The 22,495-nt window shown below is 37.9% G+C and overlaps 1 protein-coding gene across 9 annotated transcripts in view; it reads left to right on the plus strand.

Moving 5' to 3' along the window:
• The window catches only part of foxp1b (forkhead box P1b), a 137,449-nt gene that overhangs the window by 59,227 nt on the left and 55,727 nt on the right, over positions 1–22,495 (plus strand). For all 9 annotated transcript variants that reach the window (XM_079628872.1, XM_079628873.1, XM_079628874.1 and 6 more), the window contains one exon: positions 11,192–11,287. In XM_079628872.1, the coding sequence (XP_079484998.1) occupies positions 11,192–11,287 (96 nt within the window). The remainder of the gene's footprint in view (positions 1–11,191; positions 11,288–22,495) is intronic.

The following is a 22,495-nucleotide window of genomic DNA, read 5'->3' on the forward strand; positions in this document are numbered from 1 at the left end:
TAAAAAGATAGCAACCCAGTGACAGCTTTTATACCTTTTTTTTCTGAGAGTGAGAGAGATTGCGATTTTGGACACAGCCATTCTCTAACATAATGACCTGCATTGCTTTCTACTGGCTTGTTTCTCCCAATCATGTCCTGCCATCTCTTTGTCTCAGTCAACGGTGGCAAAAGTCAGTGGCACACAGACACCTCACCACTGAGAAGGTGGCATCATCGTTCCTTGTGTTCAGCCGATAACGCTGATTACTATAGTTCCGAACTGCACTCTTAACGGCACATATTTCTATGTGGCCGGTTCCCCGCGCCTCTTGTTCCCTTCTCATTTTTTTCTACTTGTGGTTAATTCATCTATTCTTATGAGTCATTTAGTTCTTTAATTACCGTTAGCAGCAGATGCACAATGGAGTATTAATGTGAGTGGGTTTTACGGCCACTCCATCACCGCGAGACTGTGAAGTCTAAAGACATAATTGACGTGGAAGAGAGCTTGGAGATGAGGAGACAATATTTTGCAGATGGCTTTTCTTGTATGCTAGACGGATGTTTATGGGTATACATCACACTAAAGGAGCAATAAACACAATCGTAATTCAATAACTGTCTTGATAGACGGAATCTGGCGTCGGATGCTGGATTGAGGTGTGTATTAAATGACAAGGGGAATTTAAATTAAATGAGAGTCGTGTGTGTGTGTGCGACTGTTTCAGTGCATCCTTGTGTTTAGCTTAATTTTAGGGATGCACCATGTATTGGTGCGATATCAGTTATTGGCTGATATTAGAGTTTTTATTATTATTTGTTTCATTATTAACATGTTAATTCTCCCTGTTTTTTACATATAGATATTGTGTTTTTAACGTTTTGGGCTTTGTAGTCATCCAACACTCAAAGTTAATCTTAAATGTTTTTAAATGTTAAAATTTCACATTTACAAAATGTATATCTTTGGATTGTATTATTCATTTGGTATTTTATTAAATACAATTAATAATATAATAAAACGAATAATAATACAATTTGAAGTAACACTTTATTTTACAGTGTCTTTGTTACATACAGGGGAAACTCGAAAAATTTGAATATTGTGCAAAAGTTCATTTATTTCAGTAATTCAACTTAAAAGGTAAAACTAATATATTATATAGACTCATTACATGCAAAGTGAGATATTTTAAGCCTTTATTTGTTATAATATTGCTGATTGTGGCTTACAGCTTATGAAAACCCCAAATTGAAAATTAGAATATTGTGAAAAGGTTTTCATAGCCGTAATATATTATATTACTATAATATATTAGTTTCACCTTTTAAGTTGAATAACTGAAATAAATGAACTTTAGCACGATATTCAAATTTTTCGAGTTTCACCTGTATATACATGTAGTTACTATAGTAATAACTATAAATTATGCATAATTACATGCAACTAACCCCTAATAAAACCACTATCCTAACCCTATATTAAGTACATTTATTTTCTTAATATTACTCAGTACTTAAATGTATAATTACAGTGTAACCAAGACACCTTAAAATAAAGTGTAACCCAATTTTATTTTATTTTGTATTATGTCTATGAACCCTAGCACCCTTTTGCAGTCACCTGGGTATCTCTGGACCCCAGAGATTCAGACAACCCATCAACTAGTCTATTTAGAAAATGTCATTTTGGACATTTCCATGTGCGTCTTCATTTAAGGCAGAGAGAAAACAAGCCAGCATTTATGCACAGATCTCAGCATACATCACCTTGTGTGTGTGTTTGTGTATGTCTCCTTATGTCCGGCTCTATGAATGGATCCCCTCTCTTGCCATCTGTTGTTAAGCTGCTCCTGAGGCGGAGCTTCGGAATCCAAACAAACTGCAAACTGAGGCTGTCAGAGCCGCATATCTGAGACGACCCCCAGGCCCGGGGTCACACATCCGTACCAGGCTCCACACAGCGCCCTGTTTACTCTCCCTATACCTCCTTCATCATCTCTCTCTTTTCTCTCCATCAACAGTCATGCACCCCCCACCTCCCGCATGGAAACAAATGCGCAAACACTCTCCCTTCATACCTTCATGCACCCTCTCGATCGCTTTTTATTATACTCGCTAGACGGAATGCTTGTCAACCCTAACCGTTACCAGTCACTGTTTTTTTTTTTAAGACAGTGCTTATCTACTGCAATCATTCACCGAGCCTTACATGGTTTGAGCACAGCAATTTGATATGTTTAGTGTTGTCATTAATATTAATAGATTGGTAGAAAAGTGCAGCCATGGGAGGGAGTAGTAATGGTTTGAAGTGGGTATATAACATTGATTTATTTATGTATTCTACATGAATTAGTTTAGAAATCTAAACAGCGAGCGTGTTTCCAAGAGGCCGTGATTCTACGAGCGCCTGTTTTCCATGTGAAGAGGCTTTTTGGAAATTGCATCAATTAGATACTTAACAGGAAGCTGACCGGCCCTCTTTTGCATTGCAGATAAATGTCCAATCTAGAAAACGAACAAAAGAAAGCAGAATTAGCAAGAGAAAGACAAACTCAATTAATACAAACAGTCCTGATCTTCAGTACGTACATTCTCATGCCAGTGAAGGAGCATTCCTGTAGCGTATGCATTTTAATTAGGTGACACTGACAGTGAATGGAGACTAACACTGTTTCACTTTTCACATGTATTTTTAGTTAGGATATTAAAGGAATAGTTCACCCAAATTGTTTACCTACTAAGAGTGATTCATTTTGTCAGTGGTATTTTATAAACAATGAACATATTTGTTTGGTTTCTATTTCTGTATTCTGTTAAAATGTATTATAGTTGAGGCCAGTTATTTGATTGCACTTGTGTTACCTCTGAAACACTGTGAAAATGTAACTTTTGCAAGAATGGTTTTAAATGTATTCATTATTGAATTTACACTACCCTTCAAAAGTTTGAAAATTACATTTTAAAATATATTCAAATAGAAAATGAGCAGAAAATGAGCTTTTGAGCAGCAGTATATCTCTTTAAATGTTGCCCAGAAAGGACTCAAATGGGTTTGGAATGACACGTACTGTAAATAAAAGTGAATAAATAACACAATTTTTATTTTGAGGTGTACTGTTTCTTTAAGGATCACTCTCACAGCCTACTTTGTAATTTTTAACTAAAAGGAGACAGCGATGGATTGGGACTGGATTAAAATAAGCGATTGGGAAAGCAGTTTAGTGGTGTATCCGGATATATATATTTTTCCTTAAACTTTCTCATAAAACCTTGACAACTTTTAAACCTTCCCAGGAAGCCCTTAGGACCATCCTGCCAAAAAAAAGTAAATCTAATAACTGTGACATTTAAGAAAAAGCCCTCCAGCTCTGTGAAGAACAAGAAGATGTGCTTAGGCCACGACAGTGCTAAGCGCTAACCTATTAGCAGTCTTTTCTGTGTGTCGTGTCCGAGGAGCCCAATCTCCAGACCTCTTAACACTGTGTAAACAGCCTCCTCTACTTCGCAATGGCCTCTGGGACACAGTTTCACCTGTACGCACATCTCCCACCAATTAAAGGCACGATTAGTCGGAGTCTCATTTTTCAAAGTCAGGCCTGCCTTGATGTACACAAAACCAGACCCTCAGAGGTTAACACAAGCTGTTGTCTTTACATGTCCAGCATTTACTGTCTTTCGCTCAACTATGGGTTAACAGACACTTTTACTGGTTAACAGTTCTAAAGCAAAATAATGGAACTGTGTGAGAAAGTCCATTTCTGTGTACGGTAATTTATACAGTATGCTTTTAAATTTTACATTTCTGCTGTCATTGCCAGGCTCGATGAAATATGCAGACTTTTTCTGCATTTTTGGTGCTGAATTTGTGTAAAGGATAAGATAGAAAAGAATATGCTTTTCATTTAACACTTTAACTTTGACAATGTTTAGCAGGTCAAACCACATGGGGGAATTTGTCAAAATGGAACCTGCCATTAAAAAGCTTGTTACTGTCACAAACAGTGCAACAATTATGAAACCACATATTATTTATTCATTTTTAGGATTCTTATGTTTTAGTAATTACTTCATCCAACAGATATTACAAATTGTTACTTTTTTAGTTTGCATTTGTTTATTTTTCTACTGTATTTAGACCGTTTTGATGTAAATGTTTGAAACTAACATACAAAACCGCGGCTAGAGACGACAAGATTTTGTCTAATTGGAATTATCACTCAATCTTAGTTACTGATACTCTGCAAAAAAATGATATTCTTGAAAGGTAATTTTGTCTTGTTTTCCAGTTTAAAACAATTTAAAACAAGAAACATTTACTTCAGAATCAACACTGATTAACATAATAACTTTATTTTTTAGACTTGAATATATCTTGAAACATTGAATAAGATTATAAGTCTTGATATGCAGTGTTGCCACTCAAGTAAATTCCTAAGGATTTTTTGATATTTTAACTGGAAAATACTTTTTTGGCAATATTGACCTTGCGATAGTACGGTCTCTCCTATACACTGTATAACATACCGGTATAGAAACTTCCTCTATCCTTTTCCATTTTGGGGGTGAAGTGAATCCACATATAGGGATTTGTGTGGCAAGCTAAACTGGTTTTACACAGCGGGAACCCCCAAAGCCTGTACATAATCCACATGTGCTAGTGACTTAAAGACACACACAAGTGCTGGCTTAGATATTATACTCTACACTCGAATGCAACACGTAAACAGATGTATATATGCACAAGGATGCTGTGTGTGTGGAAGTGTGAGCGTGGTGGATGACAAATAGGAAAAATATTGTTGTCACTGTCAGAGTTTACGCAGGGGGCCTTGTTGGCTTCTCAAGGGTTGTTTTCTAATCACAAACACCTGGAGGGGTTATCGCGTGTGTTTGTCTGTGCGTCGGCGGAGCCATGACATCAAATAATCCTAACGAGGAATTTTAATGAAGGATTCGCAAGACATCAGATGTCCGGCGCTCGACGAGTCGCATGAGTCGCATGAGTCACTTTCAAGCAGTGTTACGGCACAAGAATTAAAAGGACTAGACAGCCACTGCTGACCTTTTCTTTTGCATTAAGTGATTTTAATGAACATGTTTTCTTTCACTTTTTTTCCATCCTATCCACTGTCATCAATATGTATTTTCGCTGATTAGCATCAAGCGTTGCCCATAGCGAGGCACGTTTGTGCTCCGTCGGCAGCTCAGTCATCTGTTAGCATTATCTGTCTTTGAACCGTTTTTGTATCCGATCAGTTCAGCCTAATACGTCTCTTGATTCGCTATTGTAGCGCCCAGACAGCACGTTGTTCTCCTCACTTTAAACGTGCCTTCAGATGCCTGGCCTGTCATCGTCTGGCAGTTTATCGTGCTTGTGTCTGGAGCTGCTTTTAGCCTAGCGCGTCTATCAAACCCCCGCTACCTTTGAATGCCAGATCAAAAGAAGATGAATTCCAGGCAAAGAGATGGAAAGGGGGAGCGCGAGGGGGCTGTTTGTGCATGTGTGTGCGTGTGTGGGGACGGGCGCTTTGTAAACATCACAGTGACAGCTCACAATGGGTCGCTTTAGCGCGACGCTAACCCTCCGCCAGTCAGCCGTGCTCGCTAGCTTGTTAAACAGCAAATAATTCCTTCGCCCGGGGCCCGTGCTCACCTCGGAAACGGTGCCAAGTTCATCCTCTCTCTTCTCATTAGTTTTGATCCTGACAGAGTCTTTGAATCATCCCTTCGTTGCTCTTTTGTCTTAATTGCCTTTTTCCGTCGTATTCGATGAAGACGTATCTTTTACCTAGCTGCATTAACAACAGGAAATTTGTTATTATCAAGGTGCGCTTGTGAAGTCTTATTTGATATAGAAGATGTTCTCGGCAGGAAGCAGACTTGTGGTTTGGTGTAGCCTAATGTTGTTTTTTTTAGACCTCCGTATCTCCTGGTTGATCATCTGGTTTGTTTGTTGACAGCCTTTCTGACGCAATTAACAACTGAAAGCAGCACATTGTACTTTATGTCCTCATCTTGAAGTGTCTCAATATCACATCCTGTTGACTCAAATATACTTGTTCCAGCACGGTCTCAGTGCAAACTGTCCACACCAAGTATTTTTAAGTCATAAAAGTTTCTGTGTAAACAAAGCGTGTGCAGCGTCAGTGTGTTCATGCAGTAATCTTTATCTTACGGTTGAGGGAGCGTGTTTTACGTTCCGTCTGGCATAACCACCAGACCTGAGAGCGAGAGAGCGAGTCGTAGGCTACGCAGCAAAGTATTACTTTTTATAAAAGAAGTCTGACTCATTTCAACACTTTTTTTATCTTCGGTCACATGGGACTTTGCAAAATGCTGAGAAAGAGCACCTGAGAGGAAACGCATAAATTAGTAATATATACACATGGTTTCTTGGCATAATATTTTTTTTCGGATTGATTAAAAGAGATAAAACATAGAGAGAGGCATTAGATTCAAATCGTGTTTCCGCTTGTTTTCATTAGGGCTTGAAAACATTTAATACAATAAACATGTAAGCATTTTTATAGACACTTTAATTCATTGCGATTTGTATGTATATCTGTGTGTCTGTCAGATAGATAGATAGATAGATAGATAGATAGATAGATAGATAGATAGATAGATAGATAGATAGATAGATAGATAGATAGATAGATAGATAGATAGATAGATAGATATAGATAGATAGGTGTGTGTGTGTTTTTTATATATATATATATATTTATATATATATAGATATATATAGATATATATATATATATATATATATATAGATAGATATAGATATATATATAGATATATAGTAACATTACACTAAAAATGCTGGGTTGTTTCAACCCAATTTTGGGTCAAATATGGACAAACCCAGCCGTTGGGTTAAATTTTTAAATTACATTTTTAACCCAATGTTTGGGTTTGTCCATATTTGACCCAAAATTGGGTTGAAACAACCCAGCATTTTTTGGAGTGTATAACATTATATAACATGAATTTGTCACAATACTTGATTGTATATTATTTTGTTTCATACGTTTTTCAAACAGAACTTTTCAGAAGAATTTTTGCTTATCAAACCTACGTAAGCCCAACATTTCACTTGTTTATATCCACATGTCTCTGTCTTTTGAGTTCATGTACTGGATGGGTTTTCTCACATTTCTGCTAGTCACCCGAAATGAAGAGTTTCAGTCCATTCATGGCACTGGAAGACTTTAGTGTCATATTGTCATGCATATTTAATTAGGCTTCTATAAATAGGGTATTTATTTTTTCTGAGCGCCTGGCTGGTCAGTGTGGGAGGGGGAGAGCGTGGTGCTGGTGGTTTGGGTGAGAGAGTGGCTTAGGGACTGTCCCTTTTAAATTATCCTCCGTCATATTTAACGGGCCTCAGGTCAGCATGGAAATATCGCTCATTTATTTATTTGATGGAGAGCTTTGATAGGTAGTGAAGGTTTTCTTCTTTTCTTTTTTCTCTGTTACTCGAATTTAAATCACAAAGAAATTGGAGGGCAGAGGAGCCGTTGGTATGTAATGCATAAACTGTTAAGTTCAGTTTGAATAGATCAGAGACCTTGTTTAAAACTTCAGCAGCTCTTTCCTGATGTTGGGATCCTTCAGATATTCAGCACAGCAAGTATTCATGCAGTAAGGAACAGAAGGTTTGAAATTTCCCATATATTCTCTTTCCCATAAATTATTTAGGAATAATCATTTTTATTGTTTAGAACATAAAACTTTCTTGCTTAAAACAAGAAGAAAAACTGTTTTCTCATGGTGTACTAAAAAGATAATTATATTTTCCCGAAAAAGTCTCTTACACTTTTTTGTAATGAAAATAATTTTTGCAGCATATCTCAAAAGGTCAAGAAAATAATGATTCATCTTGATATAACCCTTTTACTTCTTTGCTGTGTATATGGTAATATATGTTTTAATGTAATATAGTGTAGCGTGATGTGTTTTTGTCCATAATGATGACGGTCAGTGTCAGACGGCACTGAAGTGGCCCCTCTGTAGCCTGTTATTATATTCCTGCCTCATGATGTCATCCCACAACTCCAGTGCATGAGAAGGTCACTCACTTACACACACTCTCACTCTCTCTCTCTCACACACACACACACACACACACACACACACACACACAAACAGCTGGCTTCTCCAGCCCAGCGCTTCAGTCCTCATCTCCATGGCTTCTTTATTGAGCTCTTAGAGAGCAGGACCAGACTGTAACCCTTTACTCTCTGTTATACCGTAGGCCTGCCCTTTCTCTCAAAACCACCCCCTTTTCCTCACTTTTTACACGAAGTGATTTAAATTTCATCTCACATCAATGCAAACCCACGTGTTTTGCACACTTTCTCGAGCCCTTTATAGCATCAGGTTGCTAATAACAAGCCACTAATATCAGATAATGAAGTCTGAACTCCACCCACCGAGAAGCCCAAGGGTTTTAGATGTTCCTGCGACTGTTTGTTGAATTGTGGGAGTTTTTGGTGTGATGAGGGTGGAAAGAATGAAGCAGTTATTTACTCAGATGGTTCTCTGGTGTAGGTGTGAGTCTGCCCCTGCTGTTCTATGGGAACACGCTGCTTGCTTTTCTTGGTATTGGTGCCCTTTTTTTCTTCTTCTTCTTTTTTTTTTTTTTTTTTTGCTCAACTGGAGAACTGCTGTTGCTTTTGTTTGCTCTGGATGGCATGTCTGATTATTTATGGTGGGGGGGAAGGGAGTAGTCCAGCCAGTAAACATGTGACTGCACTGTATTTTGTTTTCCACTCACAGGGCCGTGTCCTTTGACAGATATTTTGAAGGCTAATAAACTTTTTATTTGCTTTATGATCAGGGGAAAGGCGGGGGTAAGCAGACGAACAGATAAATGTAGCGAGAGAAAGAAAGAAGTTACTGTCTGCATACCACACTAACATTTCTGTAGCATATAGTATGACAACGTAGTATGAAACATTCTGTATGGATAGAATAGCCAGGCCAACTACAGTTGTCAAAAATGACAGTAGGCTATATATACAGTGCTGGGTAGAGTACATTTTTTACTTATTATTTACTCAGCACGGAATTAAGAGATTTTAACAACTTTTTTATTGTTTTTTTTTATTATATGAATTATATTACATTTAAATTATAATTAAATAGTTAATAATACATTTATATTTAATTAATTATTTATAAATAATAAATGTATTACCATCTAGTTGATTTTTACCTTAGCAAGTACATTATTTGCTAAAAGGTTTTTTTTTTTTCTTCCTTTCGGTTTGTTTTGGCAACTGATAATTGCACACTTACTTTTTTATGTGTTATGTTCGTTTTATCTTTTAGATATAAAGATATCTATGTATCTTTTTTTGTAAATGTGTGATCATTTGTTTCCGAACTGATAACACTCCATTCGCTAAATTACGCATGCAACATAGAGTAAAAGTAGTATACAGTATAGGGTTGTCAAACCGGTACTACTAAAATAATACTACTAAACTAATTTTGACATACCAAGCACCGGGTATATTCAGTATACTCGCTGATAAGATGCTGCTTTCAAGCACTCGTTCCCGTATGTTTGAGCACTCTGAGCGTCAAAGGTTTTTATTGAAATTATTAAAAAAAGAGTTTTTATTTACTAAAAAAAGTGTGTTTTTACAAGCGTTGAGCATTGTAGCCAATCACAATCATATATCTGTTGAGCGTGTGAAGTTACGTGATGGCCAGTCATCTGTGCTGGTCAATAAGTAGTCAGAATCTACTCAGCCAGCAGCCATATCACCCTGTAGCCCAAGACTGGTTTCCCACTGAAGCTAAGCGGGGCTGAGCCTGGTTAGTACTTGGATGGGAGACCTCCTGAGAAAACCAGGTTGCTGCTGGAAGAGGTGTTAGTGAGGCCAGCAGGGGGCGCTCACCCTGTGGTCTGTGTGGGTCCTAACACCCCAGTGTAGTGACGGGGACACTATACTGACAAAGAGCGCCGTCCTTCGGATGAGACGTTAAACCGAGGTCCTGACTCTCTGTGGTCACTAAAAATCCCAGGATGTCTTTCGAAAGAGTAGGGGTGTAACCCCGGCGTCCTGGCCAAATTTGCCCAGTGGCCTCTGTCCATCATGGCCTCCTAATCATCCTCCTATATATATATACTAATTGGCTTCATCACGGTCTCCTCTCCACCAGTAAGCTGGTGTGTGGTGGGCGTTCTGGCGCAATATGGCTGCCGTCGCATCATCCAGGTGGATGCTGCACATTGGTGGTGGTTGAGGAGATTCCCCACTTCTATGTAAAAGCGCTTTGAGTGTCCAGAAAAGCGCTATATAAATGTAATGAATTATTATTATTATTATTGATGCCACTAAAAACACTTAAGGTTTCGTTTTGCTCAACGCAAGCGGCATGCTCGCCAATCCTTTCATTATAAGCAACAACGTGTAAACACGATGTAGATAAGAAATAAGAAATTAAGACAGCTTGTTCTACTATAACGAGAGTTTTCGCGAGAGTGCAGAATTCAGTGAGCTTGCGGTTCATACATTGACAGCCTCAGTTTTTATAAAAGGGAGCTTTTCTCTTGCTTTTGGTTTATTACCCATTCACAATTTGAATACAAATTTAGTTTTTCATACTGCTAAGTACACTGCAAAGTTTCTGGATTGACAATCGTATTTAAATGCGCGATTGAATCGGAAATTGCGATGATTGACAGTGATAACCAACGGATGAGACGAAACAGGATAACATTTTCTTAATTCTAAGTTCTTAATTCAACAGTTTTGTACCAAAATTGGTACTGTGAACCATTAAATTTCACTGGTATTGGTACCGACTACTGAAATTTTGGTACTTTGACAACCCAGCTTGTGTCCTATGTTCCCTGCAGCTGTAATCTTTTCACTGAAAATGTTTTGTAAACTGTTTTCGATTACCATTTTTGATAAAAGTTTCCTATCAATTTATTTTCACCTACTTGTTTGTTTTGGGGACTAATTGTTGCACATGTGACCAAATGAAGGTCTTGAAAACAGAATAGATGGAAAAACAGTATCTTGTCCAGCTGTAAGGACATGGCATCATTTGGATGTCAAATAGCAGTAGGGCTGTTCTCAAGGGAGTATCAGTCCCCAAACACAACACTATCCAAACTGTTGTTCATGAACGTTTGTTTTCTCACACTGTTTTTTTTCTCTCTGTATTTTTTCCTCACTCAGGCCTTACAAGTTGCACGGCAGATCCTTCTCCAACAGCAACAGCAAAGCAGCGCCCTCAAGTCCCCTAAAAGTAATGACAAGCAGCCTGCACCACAGGTATGTGTGCTCAAATGCTGCTTTTTGATTGCTCAGGATACTCAATGGAGTTCTCAGAATGTTTTAGTAGAAGTATCAATTGTCTCAGATGTTTCTAATCAAATACATTACGAGAAAAACAACAGAAACAAATGAGAAAATTGCTGAAACACAATTTGGACCTGTAACGTTTGTGGATATAGGTCAGATCATTAGATTTTGGCAGAATTGGGTGAGACATGTTGTGGTTTATATTATCATCTTTGGTGTCTTAGATCATCTGAGCAATGTTTGAGACCGTGTGCTTTATCTGTACTTTTCATGATCTTCTATTTCAAGTGTGATGAATGAAACGGAGGCAATATCAGCCACAATTTAAGCTGTTTTTGACAAAGATTTTAATACAAAGTTGGATTCAAATATGAATGAATTGTTATTCATAAATAATGCATTTATGAACAGCTAGTTAATTTTTGTACATATTTTCTGACATAAATATGTGTGTGTGTGTGTGTTTATGTGAGTGATCAGGCATTATTTGTTTACATTTATATATACAGTTGGTAGTACAACATCATGGCGGTACCTGTCAAAGCTTGACAAACAGGAAATTAAGGCAGACAGGGCTGAAGAGTTGGAAGCACATTAGCGAGTGTTCTTTCATCGTTCACAGTAATCTAACAAATCACGCACAATGAAATCCTGTCAGTTTTAGCACATTATGAGCACATGGATATCTAACGTGTGTGCAAGTGTGAAGAGCAAACAACATTAGCTTATTTAATAGAGGTACAGTAAGTATGGCGTTCTATCTCTGTCTCTTTCTCTCTGATTTCACACTTAATTCTGTCATCAGCAGTTAAAGGGGGCGCCCGGGAGCATCCCTGTCTCCCGTCTCAGCCTCCGGGCTTTCTATTTGCCTATCCTTTGTGATGCAAAGCAAATCCGGCCCTTTTCATTTCCCCATCCGCGCCCCTTTAAAAGAGAGCAGCTAGCCGTGTCTGATGCAATATTTACGTTTATTTGAGATCATTCTCGCTCAGATCCTTATCTTTGTTTGAGCAAGGTGGATGTTGTTTGTTTCATGGTGGAATCGCTGGAGACCAAGGGGCATATTTGTTAATTAACGCACATCCCTGCTTTGAGTGAGTCTGTTTGTGTGTGCAATCACTATATAGGCAGGCTTTTTAGTGGTACTTGGTAACGAAACAGACTAATTATGCATTTTATAAGCAATTTGACTGAGGAAAATGAGGAAAACCATCTTAGACTTGCGTTGAAGGAGTGACTTGAACATCAAAGGAACTTGGAGTTTGGCTCTTTTCACCCAAAACACAACATAGCAACGTGCTAAAAAATACTCTAGCTACCACATAGCAACACCCTAGAATCATGACGCAAGTTTTCTGCAGGCAAGCACCACTCACATTTTCTTTAGTTTTCACTGAGGTGTTGTGGTAGGGCTGCATGATAAACTGAAATAAATCCAACATTGCGATATGCCCTAGTGCTATTTTCAAATTGCAAAAATGTGATTAAATTAAACGAATATATGCGTTGCATGTTTCAGAGTGTAGCACGAGAACTGTTCTTTTACACCGTGCTGGTGTTTTCAGTGTCTCAGAGCGGATCACAGGAAATGCTGCTCCACACAAACTCATCTCTGCATTTTCTCTGAGTATGGCTTGCTTATGTGTGTTTTGGAACATGCAACATGTCTTCTCAAACTTAAAATGAGAAGCTCTTATAAACTGTGGTTTTCTGACTATATATAAAAGCTTGATGATTTAACATTTTGAAAGTGGTGAAATTAAGGCAACCATACATTTTAGCACTGTAAAACAAAACTAGTAGTAGTATTTTCATAAATGCTCATTATTTTATTTTAAATATTACAATAGTTATATTTCTTATTATAGTCATCACGAATATAGTGCAATCACAATTTTTATCAGAAAAAAATGCAATAAGATTTTAACCCCCAAAATCATGCAGCCTCGCTTTGTGACATATTAGTATCATGCCATGTAGTCTAAACAAATCTTGTGTAGATATCACTGTAAATAAGCCACAAGGGAAGAAATACGGTATCTGTGACCTTTAGGTTCTGTGTGAATTTTCCGGCATTGAGATAAAGTCGAGAGGATCAAGCTAAACCGCTTCACTCATCAGGCTGAGGGGTCAACGGCCGGCAGATTCCACTATCCGTACTGTTAGTAAGTAGAGGAGGAGCGGACCAGCCTCAGCACACAAAGACAGAATTAACATTCTAATTTATTTATGTATACAGGAGTGCATGGCCAACCTGTCACTCACACCAGTGAAAAAGAAAGCATGTGTGTTTTTGTCTTTCTCCCTCATGCTCTCTTCTCTTTTTCTATGACTGTTCAGAATGGAATCCTAGCGTACTGCACACTGCTAAATAAATACTGTTTACTGCTTGCTATTTGTTTTCAAGTTTGCAAATCATTATGAAAGAACAAACATTTCAAACATGTAGCCTACAGTATGCTATGTACTGTATGTCTCTTGCTGGTGCAGTACTTCTTAATGTGAACTCTTTGGCTGCGTCCAAAAGCTGAAAAATGCTGCCTTCGGAGGATGTATTTCAAGGCAGGAACGCATCAAGGAACGCCCAAATTCAATGTTGGCTTCACTTCCTGTCTCCTGAGATCCCTTCATCTTATCGTTTTTTGAAGGCAGCATAGATGTATCCTGCGCTGCCTTTGATATCCCACAATCCTGTGCTTTCCATTCGGTGACATGTCGAGTTAAAAATGAAAGATGCCGTCTGAAAGTTGTGGTTGGTGGTCAGTTTGTGTGTAAATGTACGTTTTTGTCCAACGTTTTCTACTTCTGATGTAATTTCTAGCGAGAAATTACTATCATAGTAATTAAATTTTGCTTAGTTATCACTAAAGCATGCTTTATTTTGCTATAGACCATTAAACCGTTTTGCTGCTTTGGAAGTCTGTCCGAAATCAGTTTTGTGAGGTACTTTCGTGCGCAGACAAAAAGTAATTGCCTGTAAGGCAGCAAGGCAACGGGTCAGGTTCAAGTTTTCAGACGCAGCCTTTAAATCAAGTGCTGAAGTTGAGCACAATGCATTATGGGATAGTTCCCAGTGTGGTGTGCTTTGTTTTTGGCACATTCGTTCTTTGCATGTGGAAAATATACTGACACTGCATAGTAGGGCTGTAAACGATTAATCGCGATTTATCGAATCCAAAATAAAAGTTTGTGTTTACATAATATATGTGTGTGTATTGTGTCTAATTATTTTGTATATATAAATACACACACATGTATGTATATATTTAAGAAAAAAAAATTATTTATATATAAAATAGTTCTACTTATATTAGTGCTGGGCAAAGATTAATCGCGATTAATCGCATCCAAAATAAAAGTTTGTGTTTACATAATATATGTGTGTGTACTGTGTATAATTATTTTTTATATATAAATACACAGACATCCTTACATATATTTAAGAAAAATGTGTTATATATATATATATATATATATATATATATATATATATAATATGTATATTTATATATAATATAATGTATGTATAAATATATATACAGTGTATATGCAAATATTTCTTAAATATATTCATGTGTGTATATTTATATATACAAAATAATTATACACAGTACACACACATATATTATGTAAACACAAACATTTATTTTGGATGCGATTAATCACAATTAATCTTTGCCCAGCACTAATTTTTATATAATATAAATCATATAAAAATATATATGCAGTATATAAATGCAAATATTTCTCAAATATACATGCATGTGTGTGTATTTATATATATACAAAATAATTATACACAATACACACACATATATTATGTAAACACAAACTTTTATTTTGGATTCGATTAATCACGATTAATCGTTTACAGCCCTACTGCATAGTATGCATACTATAAACTGCAAAAATAGTATGGTATTATGCCATTCTGGACAGAGCCTGCATCTTTTTCTCTCCTTCGTTCCGTCCAATAACTCTTTAGCTCATTATATTATCTGTGCACCCAATAGCTCTTGCTGTCTTGTGTGATCTATCTATCATTAGATGCTGATCTATATTAGGTGTTATTGCTGTATTGAGGCGCCAGAAGCCAGCGTCAATTTGCTTTCCTTACTCTAGAGCATTTGATTTGATTTGTGACCGTTTTCTCACCAATTCTGCATTTCAATCACCCTCCACCTAAGACTTTGAAGATTTAAGTGTTTGCACATTATTTATTTTGGTCAGCAGTGAGAAATGTAATTGTAGCACACTAATTGTTAATTGTTGGGCTTATAGGGATCATAGGGTATGGCAGTAAACTCATGGGAACCTTTGCTAAGCGATGGGCGTCTCTAACATACAGTAAGTAGTGCATTGGATGCTGGACAATTAACAGACAATATCTCTTATATTTCTTCATTAGTCATACTAGGAGATTTAAAAAAAAAATTTTTAAATGGGGTGGGGGGGGGATCTTTATTAATATGACACACAACATAGAACACCATAAACATCTGGTGTAGTGACAGACCGGAGCAGAGGCTAAACACACTCGGCTGGTCAAAAAAACGTGAGTAAATCACTGACAAAATGACACGTGTAATTAAGAGTCCATGCCACTTTACCACTTTACACCTACAGCAGAGAAGAGAGTCAACAAGAGAAAGAGAGAGAGAGGAAGATCGAGAGAGTGCAACTCCCTCCTTGCTAATTACGGTTATCACTGAAATGGTAGGGCTTGAGTCATTAGTTCCATGTGCATTTAATTAGAGGCAGTCTGAAATTGGATTTAACTTATTACTTTTTCATGGATCGCTTTCTTGTCATCACTTCAAATTGGATTGCAGCCCCAGGTAACTAATTATGCCCGCCACAGGATCAGGAGTGGAGAAATAGGTAATTAGGAACAACACTTGCGGACCTTCCTTGATAGTCCACCCTTTCCATGAAATGAGGGAAAATAAAAAAAGACCAAAAAAAGAGAGAGGATTATTTGCGGCAATGCTGTGAAAGCAGGTGTGGTTAACTGTGCGTTGCCGCAAGGGATGATGGGTAGGGAGCTGCCACCTATGGAGGATTACAGCTGGGTTGGCAGTGTTATTTTGACATGATTTTCACCCGCCAGCATAATGCCCGTACTAGACACGCTGTGGTTAAGTTGATCATTGCACAGTGTAAATGTCATGCCTATCCTCATGCACTCATGAACTTTTGCCGTTAAAGGCCGCTTGAGCGTAAACTTTTGCCGTTCACGCTTGACTTGGCGAGAATATATAGCAAAACAAACGTGGTGTCAATAGGCAGCCTGAAAAGAGAGGTTGTTTGTTTCCTTGGACAGTGTTGGCGCTTGTTGAGATCAGCTGGTCTGTTCGCTTATTTTTGGTGTAAACATGTGCAAATCATCTGGAGGAGTTTGTTGCTGTACCAAAAACTCAATGATGGAGAAGCTTCAGCAAATGTGCTTGTTGCGAAGTGTGCTATTAGTTATTAGTGCTATTAGTTTAGATAGATAGATAGATAGATAGATAGATAGATAGATAGATAGATAGATAGATAGATATACACCAATATGTAAAATAAATAATACAACTGTCAAAAAGAAAAAAAAGAAATTTTATAATAAAAAATTGTCATTTGAAATATTTACATTTTATTTAATTATTTTTCATTTTACTAACCTTTAGCAATGTAATGTTGGACCCTGATCAGGATTCCGCTCCTACACTAAGACACCAGCAGCTGAAGTAGTTTTGAAGCATTTTATAACATTCATTGTTCATTAAATGTCCTCTGTTGTGAACTAGACTCGCTTGTTCTCTCGGGCCTCAATGGTCAAAAACTTCAGTTTTTTAGTGTATTCTGATGATGTCACAGGAAGTAATCAGTAGAGCTGTTTTGCACAATCTTCCTCCTTCTGTTTCTCTTTGCCTTTCTTTCATGATCATATGCAGTCGTTGGGAGGGCAAGTGGAGGTCAAGCGATAATGTCCTCTCACTTTAACAAATGATGAAGGGACGCACTCCCCCCCCCCCCCCCCTCCCTTCCACACACACACACACACACACACATGCGTGCGCGCAGACAGACTGCAATTCCTCGTCTTCATAGAGTGCTACATGACACAGTGCAGAAGTCAGGCCTTGGCTCTCCTTCACTAATACCCTCTTTCTTCTCTGCAGTTTTTTTCCCCTCCAGTCTTTTTTTGAACTACCGTTTTTTTTTTTTTTTTTTTTTGTGGAGACCCATGGCATTGTCCTGACACATGTATACCACAGTGCAACAATCTGTAACTCATTAGCGGTGTGGTGTGCTGGGGCTCGCTGGAGCTCGGCCAGAGCTTCCAGCCTCTCTTACAGACAAACCCAGCACAGCATATAGAGCCCAGCTCAGCCACGAGAAGCCAGACGCGGGCTGTGAAGTCTGTCAACCCCTGCGCTGATCTGGACATGACAATGAGGCGGTTTGCAATCCAACAACTCTGATAATGTCAGTGTGGAGGGGAGTTTAAATGTTTGGGATTGGTAAGAATAAATAAAAAAAGTATCTTATGCTCAGCAAGGCTGCATTTTTTAAAAATAAAAAAATATAGTTAGGAAAACGGCAATATTGTGAAGTTTAAAAATTGTCTTCTATTTTTATATACTTTAAAATGTAATTTTCAGCATCGTTACTCCAGTCTTCAGTGTCACATGATCCTTCAGAAATCATTCTAATATCCTGATTTGGTCCTCAAGAAAAATCTGTTTATCAGTGTTGAAAATCATGGAAGCTTGTTTCTGCCACGTAATAAAACTATTTAAAAGATAATTGCAACTTTTTATCTCGCAATTCTGACTTTGAGAAAAAAAAATCTGAGTTGCAAGATAAAAAGTCGCAATTACCTTTTTAATGTTTTATTCTGTGGCAGAAACAAGCTTTCATAGAAAATGGTTGTGTAGCTTAATATTTTTGTGAAAATCTTGCTACTTTTTTCAGGATTCTTTGTTGAATTAAGTTCAGAAGAACAGCTTTAACATTATAAATACCCTTACTTTCACTTTTTATTAATCAAATGCATCATAATAAAGCAGCATCCACATAGACACCCAAGTATTTATAAGATGACACTGTTTTAATCTGAATGTTATGTACAGTCACTGGTGTTAGATATATATTTGCTGGAAGTCCAAAAATAAATTCCTTTGTTGTCTTTCTGTTTATAATAAGTGAGTTCCTTTCACACCACTCAACCCATCTGTCTGTACAACACGATGAACACTAGAATCATCTTCAATGCCTAATAAAGACAACAGCACAGAACAGCGAAGATATTCTCCAAAAAGTCACTTTTTGTGTCTCTCAGAAAAAAGAAAGTCAAATGGTTTTGCCAGCATGAGGATTAGTAAATGATGACAGAATCGTCTTTTTAGGCAAACTATTACTTTAGAGTCATAATCGTTTTGCCGCTTTTTCTTCGCTCTGAATGTCCTCAGAAGGAACCGCCTGCGTATTTCTCATTCCTCCATCTGTGGCTGTAGCCACGTATCATTCCTGTTCTCTTCAGCCGTTTGTTTTTTCTAGTCACATTGTAAGAATGCATTATGTGTAATGTGTAGATGAGAAACAGGTTTGGATGATGCTGTCACGATGAGGTCATCACGCTTTTTCCAGACCGTCTGGCTCAGCCAGTGAGTAACGTCCAACCATCAGATTGCTGTCGCATCAACTCCGAGCGCCAACCCTTAAAGCAACAGTGCCATTTTAGAGACCTTTTCACTTCAGTCATGTTTCTTTTCTCCCCCCGAGCCGCCCGCCAGCCCCTTCTTCTTGTCTCCTCCCCTTCTCCCCTCATCCCTCAAATCTTTCCATCTTTTCGTCCGTTTTCCGCCACGGTATGCAGATGCGGGGTCCGTGTTGCTATGACTGATTCATTCGTCCTGTGGGGAGTTTATGGATAGATGTAATTAGGTCGTATTTGAGACTCCAAAACACTAACAGCAATATGAGAAGCTTGGTGAAGTCTCTTGTGTGAAGCCACATCTGACGGCCTGTGGGTTCACTGGAGAACTGACGGTTGTCAGTGGTTAGCATGAGATGCTTGGGGCAGAGGAATATGGGTTATACTGCGATACTGCTTTTAGTAGTTGAGCTCTTTCTCGCTCGCTCTCTTTTTCTTATTTTTTTCTAAAGTATTAATATTGTCATTAAGAGTAGACCAAACGCATATGGTGTTGGTTTGTATTTATTACAGATGTTAAAATACCTTGCTGTGCCTTGTGCTGCTTTGTTTGGAAAGGTCGACTGAGTTTGGTAAGGCAAAGATGTTCGCTTGCATTTGGCTCCTTTAGCATGCCAGTACATTTTTTCTTTGATCTCAGAGGATGCCAGAATATATAATGAATATTAAAACCGATTCCTTAACTTAATATTTTATTTTATTTGGGATAAATCATTTAAGATTCAAATATTATTAAATTTAGTTTAATATATTATGTGTAATTAGTATTTATTTAAAGGATCTACATTTTTCCAATATTTTATTGGTTAACCTTTAAAATTATTGTCATTTTTTGGTTACACTTTATTTTAAGGTGATGTAGTAACATTGTACTTACTCAAATATGTACGGAGTAACATTAATTAACTACATGTACTTACTGTACGGTTAGTTTTGTTTAGTTACAGTTAGGATTTGGTTTAGGCTTAGTTACTTGTAATTGTGCATAATTTACTGTTATTACTATAGTAAGTACATGTAGTAACGTGTAACTACGTCAACTTAAAATAGTGTTAATACTTTTATTCAGCAGTTGCAAAAAAAATTATATTTCAAATAAATGCTGTTCTTTTGAACTTTCTATTCATTAAAGAATCCTGAAAAAATTAGTATCACGATTTCCACAAAGTTATTAAGCAGCCTGTCTGTTTTGAACATTGATGATAATAATAAGAAATGTTTTTTGAGCACCAAATCAGCATATTAGAATGATCAGAGGAATAATATATATATATATATATATATACACGGGTGTATGTGTGGGATGTGTAGTATGTGGGAAGTGGGAATGGATGGATGTTTGGCTGCCATATATATATATATATATATGTATCTTTATATCAGTAAATCCTTTTGCAGCCAATCATCAATTAATCTTGGGAATGACAGACACTGAACAGTGGTCAGGTATGTGATGCTGGTGGAGGAAAACGTTTTCTGGCTCACTCCTCCAAAATACCCCAAAGTGGCTCAGAAATATTCAGATCTGGTGACTGTCCAGGCCATGGGAGATGTTCAACTTCACTTTCATGTTTATCAAACCATTCTGTCACAAGTCTTGCTGTGTGTATTGATGCATTATCATGCTGATACATGGCACCCCCTTCAGGGTACACTGTTTGAACCATTAGTCATCCAGAATGGTCTGGTAGTGACGCCCATCAAGCACAGTATAGGGAAAGCCTTGATATTACAGACCAAACCATCACTGATCCACCGCCATGCTTCAGTCTGGGCAGCAACAGTCGGGTGTTAAGCCTCTTTGGGCCTTCTCCACACCGCAACTCCCAGGGATGTGGGAAAGACAGTGAAGGTGAACTCATCAGAGAACATCACTTTTCACATTTTCCACAGTCCAAGATTTGCACTGTTGGGACCATTGACACCAACATTTGACATTGGCAAGAGTGAGCAAATGTTTGGCAATAGAAGCCTGACCATGAATATTGACTTTGTGGAGCTCCCAACGAGCAGTTTTTTTAAGTGTATATACAATCCGGGTTAGTATCTGGACATCCCTTTCAGACAGCTTCCTCTTGCGTCGACTCCTGTTGGATGTGGTTCGTCCTACGTGTTGGTACGTTGATGTTACCCTGGATATTATCGCTCTCGATGCACCACAGAGACTCACTGTCCTGGTCACAGATGAGCCAGCGTCTCGCTGCGCACCAACAGTTCTTCCTCTTTTGAACTCTGATATGTCTCCCATTATGTTGTGTGGATTGCACTATTTTATGGACAGCTGCTATTGCTCTGCTAATTCAACCTTCACACTCTGCTCTTGCTGATGGAATGTAAACTCAGTGAAGATTCGCCACCAGGCCACGCATATATAGGCGTGAAACCTCCAATTCTAGTTTCATTGTCCAAGCCCTGTTTGTGGTATTAATATACATATTTCAGTAGCACTTTATTTTACAGTCCAGTTCCCCATGTACATACTATGTTATTACAATTACTGGGTAAAAACTAGCCCTAACCTTAGCCCTTGTAGTTACCTTAAATTAACCAGTACTTTCTTAGGTATGCGTACTGTAAAATAAAAGTGCAACCCATATTTCAATATTTATTTTAAAGATTTTTTTTTTAAAGCAGTTAGTGATTTTTTTTTTTTTTACACGGTTCAAATATGGTTGTTTGTTTCTTAAGATTTTGTGTTTCTTTCCTCTTATCGAAATGTTTTGATGACGCCTCCGAAAAATAGTGTCTGACTCAAAAAAAGGACACGCTCTTAATCAATCACAATAGAACATAAAGAAAACAACATTCCCCCACCCACTTCATTTATGTCGAACATCACCAACAAAAGCTCGTGTTTTGACTGAAGCCAAAGCCGCAGCGAAGCGCAGACAGCGGTGGAACACTTTTCGCTAACGTATCATCAGCACAGGATTGGCAAAACAGGATCTGCTCGATATTTAGCAGCTTTTGTCATAGTGCAAATTGCTAAATGCACATATAATCATTTCAGAGTTTGTGGCTTCTGTAGTGATTGCCTGTTCCTCATTACCTGTGCCAAATATCAACACCGCACACATACTGTACTGAAACTGCTGCCGTCATGATAGTCAGAGGTCAGAGATGACTGTTTGGTCTCTGCTCATTCATTAATAGAAGTGACATTCAAGATGCGTGCGTGTGTGTGTGTGTTGGTCCTTCAAAACGAAGGTTGTTGCCTACAGCACCAGCTGTTTTCTGTTAACATCACACCTGTTCATGCTAAAACCTGTAAACAACAGATTACGTTTAGTCACAGGACAGCGTTGCTAATTAGTTTGTTTAGACCCGCGCAAAGGTCTAAGAACGGTCTTTAAACAAAGATGTCTCGTCATAGTAGTAGTACTAGAACCCGTCTCATCTGTAGTGGTTTTGTGATGACTCTTCACGAGAGGCTTCGGATGACTGTGCGGTTCAAATGCTAAACTCAAGCAGGTTAC

This window comes from Phoxinus phoxinus (assembly GCF_949152265.1).
Source record: "Phoxinus phoxinus genome assembly, chromosome: 11".
NCBI classification, from domain to species: domain Eukaryota; kingdom Metazoa; phylum Chordata; class Actinopteri; order Cypriniformes; family Leuciscidae; genus Phoxinus; species Phoxinus phoxinus.